Source organism: Bipolaris sorokiniana (genome assembly GCF_000338995.1).
Source record: "Bipolaris sorokiniana ND90Pr unplaced genomic scaffold COCSAscaffold_9, whole genome shotgun sequence".
Lineage (NCBI taxonomy): Eukaryota > Fungi > Ascomycota > Dothideomycetes > Pleosporales > Pleosporaceae > Bipolaris > Bipolaris sorokiniana.
Genome location: NW_006911903.1, coordinates 445,252 through 450,945, shown reverse-complemented (window position 1 = coordinate 450,945; position 5,694 = coordinate 445,252). Strand labels below are relative to the sequence as shown.

The 5,694-nt window shown below is 36.8% G+C and overlaps 1 protein-coding gene across 1 annotated transcript; it reads right to left on the bottom strand.

Annotated features, from left to right (window-relative positions):
- On the bottom strand, positions 1-533 carry COCSADRAFT_161439 (uncharacterized protein; the record flags this gene model as incomplete). The annotated part of the gene is made up of 1 exon (XM_007703009.1): positions 1-533. A coding segment is annotated over one exon (533 nt), but the record flags the coding sequence as incomplete, so codon positions are not given.
- Positions 534-5,694: the final 5,161 nt, after the last annotated feature.

Sequence of the window (5,694 nt, the reverse complement as noted above, 5' to 3'; positions counted from 1 at the left end):
GCTGGCAGAAACTCGAGCTTGGTAATGTGGTTGATATGATGGCGGATTAGGCTCTCCACCTCGCGGCTGTACGCGCGCTTTAACGGTGAGAAGCAGCCAACGTTAAGAGGCTGAAGTAGATGAGATGAGTGAGGCGGCATACAGAGCGTATATATGTTGTTCTCCTTGCAGAGCTCTTGGAACTTAAGTGACTGGTGGCTCTCATGGCCGTCAAGAATAAGCAGCCGACGTGCTCCAACAACCTTGCCATCTGTATGCTTAATAAAGTGCTTTAACCACTTAACTTCTAGCTCGTTAGTCGTCCAGCCGTTGTCGCTGACTGCGATGGCCCAGTCGCGTGGGATCTCTGCCTCCTCGTACCAGGCAGATAGGTGATACTTGCCAGTAAAGATTAGAAACGGTGGGATAGACCAGCCAGCTGCGTTGATCGCTGCGATCAGCGTCACCCACTCACGATTGCCTAGCTCAACTGCCTTTGGCCGGCACCTCCTCTCTGACGCTGTTACGACTAGCTGAGTCGTGATCTTGCCCATTATAAAGCCAGCTTCGTCGAAGTTATAGACGTCTTCATCGTAGATACCGTACTTGGCCTTTGTCTGCTCCACGAGCTCAAACCAGCCCTTAATTAGGACTGGATCTTCATATAGAGCCCTCTGCCTATCGTACGCTCGATTGAAACGCGTCGTAAGACTGTCTGTACGCTTAACAAAGTTGCGCGGCTAGTGGACGCCAACCTGGCCAGCGCCGCGCGCAGCTAGTAGTCTGTCAGCCATGTCACGTATAGCTGCGTAGGTAGGCGAAAATCCACGTAGATCTAGATCAATTATATGATCAACTATCACCTCCTCTTCTAGCTTTGTAAGCTTCTTTGAGTTAGGCTGGCAATCGCGTCGGGTAAGTATGCTAGCGCGTCGACGCTGGAGTGTTGTTCGAGAGACTTCGTAGACTTTTGCTACATCTCTTTAAGACTTAATTTAATCTTGATTAATAGCTAAGATTGCTAGCTGTATATCAGATTCATGAGAGACGTTGCGGGCTTAATTTGATAGGGCCATAGTTGATTAGAGTTAGAGAGGTGCGCAAAGTTGGTGGGGTGGCCCGCTCGCTTGTATGGCCCGCTCGCTTGTAAAACACGTTAAGTAAAAGGTAGAAGCTTAGGTATTAATATTTTAGCGCGATATCTCTACTAATTAATACTATTTTCTTTACTATAAGTAAGCTTACTTATATTTATAGTAAATTTCTAAGTTAGCTTCTTACTAGACTTTATATATAGGCCTAGCCTTCTAACTCTAGTATTTAGTTCCTACTTAGCTCTAGCCTTAGCTTTAAGCTTTTAGTTAAGAGCCTTAATAGCCTTATAAGCTTCTTTCTTCTACTTTCTTAATTTAGGTTACTAATAGTAGTAAAGACCTTTCTTATTATATAAGAAGCTCCTCTAGAATATAAACTTAGAGTAGTCTTTCTACCTCTTACGTATAGTACTACGTAAAAAAGCTTTATTAGATTTCTTCTAGATCTAATAGCCTCTACGGCGGTAATTAAGAACTATAGAAATCTTATCTATCTATATAATATTCTTCTAAGTCTTAAGAGTCTACTTCTCTCGCTCTTTACACTAGGCTAGTCTCTTCTCTCTTATCTTCTTAGTTAATCTAGGCTTCCTCGTTAGCTTTATCTTCTTATAGCCTACCTTCTTAAGTATTTAGCGCACTATTATAGTAGAGATATTAACTCTCTCTTAACTAAGTTTACTAGTAAGATTAGTATAGCTCTTCTCTCTTCTATATTAATCGCGTACGAGTTTCTAGATAATAGATTAACGTATAGTCTTAGTTTCTTTAGTAGAGCGTTCTAAGTAAGAAGTATCTTTAAGGTAAGCGTTATATATAGTAATAGATTATAAAGCGTTATATTTAAATTCTCTCTTAATAGCTTTAGTATATATATTTTAAATAGTAGACTTAGAAAGGCCTATAAGGTAATAGACCTTACTATTTAACTCTCCTATAATGGATTTAAGAGTAATAATAAGTGTATAAGTAGCGATATTATGATTAGAAGCTATATTAAGCTAATCTAGTTAAGAATTACTAAAAAACAATAAATATAAGAGGCTCTAGGAAGGCCACGTTAAAACAGCAAATGCTAAGACCTGCGGTGCGTTAGTGCGCTGCCTACCCCTATCGCGAAGACTTTTAACGCGCTCCTCTGTAGCTAAAAGATAGTTATAGCTATAGTTATAACTTTTAATTGTAAGAAGTAAAGTAGATACTCTAAATACTCTATCACTATAGTACTAATTAATTTAGTACTAATCTAGAAGAAGAACAAAATACTCTTAGGGATTTATAGTAATATACTATATAAACTCTACTCTCTCTTAATAAGTATAATCCTTAATAGTAGAGAGTTACTTTACCTAGTTAATAATAAAAGCTTATTTAATCAAGGTACTTTTAAGCTGATAATAGAACTTAGGATAGTTAACGTAGAAATAGAATCTCTTACTATTAAAGAAATAGAGGATTACTTAATTAAGAACTTCTTTAATAGCGATTACAGACTCAAGACTAAGAATCTATTACTTAAGAATATTAAGCTAGTTAATTGTTTTTCTATTAATATTATAGTAGAAGGATATCTTAATATAGCTAGAGTATAGTATTACTCTCTAGATAGTACTTTAAGATATAGATTACTAAAGAATAATATAACTATAGCTACGCTAATTAAGTATTATAATCAAACTTTTATTAAATATAATAAGATTAATACTTACTTTTCTAAATTAATAACTATAAATACTATTAGAAGATTAGTCTAACTAAGTCTAAGAATAGACAAAGAGAAGCTATAGTATTAAAGGTTAAGTTACTTAGACTAGTGTATACTTCGTATATTAGCTTATATTACGAAGAATATTAAGATTATTAGTATAAAGAGAATTAAATATAAGAACTATATATGGGCGTATACTATATAATTAATCTTAAGGTAACTACGTAAGAGATTACTTTAACTATTCTTCTATATATTATAGGATCTATTTAATATACCTACTAGAAGAATATATAAAGAATAGGTAATAATTATAAAGAAAAACTTCTTAGGTAAGATATATAATAATAATATAACGTGCCCCACTAGTAAGCTGGCCACACTAGTAAGCTAGCTACCTCACTAGACTTGACGCGACACTCTACACAACCACCACTATACCGCGATAACAACGTTCTATACAGACTTCTTATAAAGGTAGATTAAGTCTTACTATAGCCTCCTATCGTAATAATCTAAAATAATTAGTACGCGCACTTACAGCAGCGTATAACGTACTAAAATTAACTCTCTAGACATATCTCTAGGGTGTTTAGCCACGATCAGAGATTCTATCTACTAGGCGTAAGCTACTACCTATTAAAGAGCAGTCTCTCGTACAGTAGATTCTAGACCTTAACTAACGCGGTTTTCCGCCTTATATTATTGACGTATGATAAATAGTAGACGCTCTACTTACTGCGCGCGGCTAAGATCTACCTCTAGCACCTATTAGTAAGAACTGGGTGTCGCGCTTTATACAGAACTAGCTAGAGCTTTAAATAAAGTAGAGTAGAAGGCTTAATAGTTAGCGCGCCTCCTTCGAGGATCTAATCGCAATTACAGCGTAGTTTAAACTAGTAGAGAAGACGCGCTAGTTATACGGCGTCTTAGACTAGGATATCTATAACTTTAATAAGACTAGATTCGCGATAGGCGTCGCTGCAACGTTAAAAGTCGTGACTAGCGCTAATAGAATTAGTTAAGTAGTCGTCGTACAGCTAGGTAATCGCGAGTAGGTGATAGTAATTAAGTGCGTTAACGCGTCTAGCTAGTCTCTCTCACTATTCATAATCCTATCTAGTAAGGCCTACTAGAGCAACTAGTATTAAGGCCTTCTATCAAACTAGACTGTCGCAGTATTAGACAACGGATAGATAACTAATTAGCTTAGCGTAGAGTGAGTAAAGCACTTTAACTAGCATATAGCTGCTCGTACAGCTAAAGTCTATCAGCTACTTATTCTAGACAGCTATAGTAGCCACGCCACGCTAGAGTTTAACTAGTTCTATATAGAGAATAAGATCATTACTCTCTATATACCGCCTTATACGTCGCACCTCCTACAGCCACTTAATATAAGCTGCTTCTCCCTACTTAAGCGCGCGTATGGGCGTAAGGTAGAGAAGCTCGCCCGCTAAGACCTCCACTACGTTAATAAGATAGACTTCCTTATAGCTAATACACGGATCCAGCCGACAGTTTTCACGTAGCAGAATATCTAGGTAGGCTTTTAGGCGATAGGCCTTATCTCTCTCTATCTAGAGCGTGTTCTATCGTCGCTTACGGTAGCTAGAATACTGTCTTTACTATAGATAGCAGCGCAGACGCAGGCAGTAGCGCAGATAGAAATACTACGTATAGTAGAGCAGCTTTAGCAGTAGGTATGCTATCTCTAAGAGCGACTAGGCTGGCAGCTAGAGAGCCTAATAAGTATTATAATACGCCAGCTTACAAAAAGCGCTTAACTTATAATACAATTAGTAATAATACTTATAGAAGAGAATAAGAAGCTACGTATAGAAAATTAGCGTTAATAACAAAAGTAGTATTGACAATGTTAATATATTACTTCTAGTGGAGTACTCTAGGTGCAGTAGGCTCAGCAGCTTACTGTAGAGGCAGAAAGGATAGTTATAGAGGCTAGCTAGAGCTAGGCTAGTAAGCGATGTTAGCGCGCGCCGCCAACGTATACGAAGTACTACACTTAAGACTATACACAGACTTAATGTAGATAGTAATAATCTACCTTATAGTAGAATATAACTATATTATCTCTTATTATTGTAGCTTAATTGCGCAGAACGTTGCGTCAAGTCTGGTAGGGTGGCTAGCTTACTAGTGTGGCCAGCTTACTAGTGGGGCACGTTAACGTGCGGGATTAGTAAGCTGCGCGGATTAGTAAGCTGCGCACCCTAAATCCTACTAAAAATTAAGAATCGCAACAGCCTATATCTCTGCAATAACTAAATAAAAGTTATTAAAAACTTATAGAATATTCTACAGGTATATAAAAAGTATTACTACTTTTTAAGAAAAGTCTCTACTTTAATAATAGCAGACATAGAGCAAACTACGCTTTAGTAATCTCTATAATTTAGTTTTTTCTACATAGTTTTGTATATATAAAGGATATTAGCTTCTTAATCTAGAGCTAGTAGATTCCTATAAATGCAACTCTAGTATCAAATTCCTATTTATTTTTATTTAGAGGTTGTAGAGATATAGGCTGTTACGATTCTTGATTTTTAGTAGAATTTAGGGTGCGCAGCTTACTCAACCTAACGCGACGCTCCGCGCAATTACTCTACAACAACGTAATAATATTAGATAGAAATAAGAGATATTATTCTTTATTCAGCTCTATATAAAGTCTAAGTATGTTCTTAAACGTAGTACTTCGTGCACGTTAGTGGCGCGCGCTAGCGTCGCTCGCTAGTCTAGTTCTAGTTACTCTCTATAACTACTATTTCTACCTCTATAATAATCTACTAAGCCTATTAGACCTAGAGTACACTACTAGAAGTAATATATTAACGCTACTAGTCTTATCTTCGTTATTAGCGCTAGTTAGTTATACGTAGCTTCTTATTC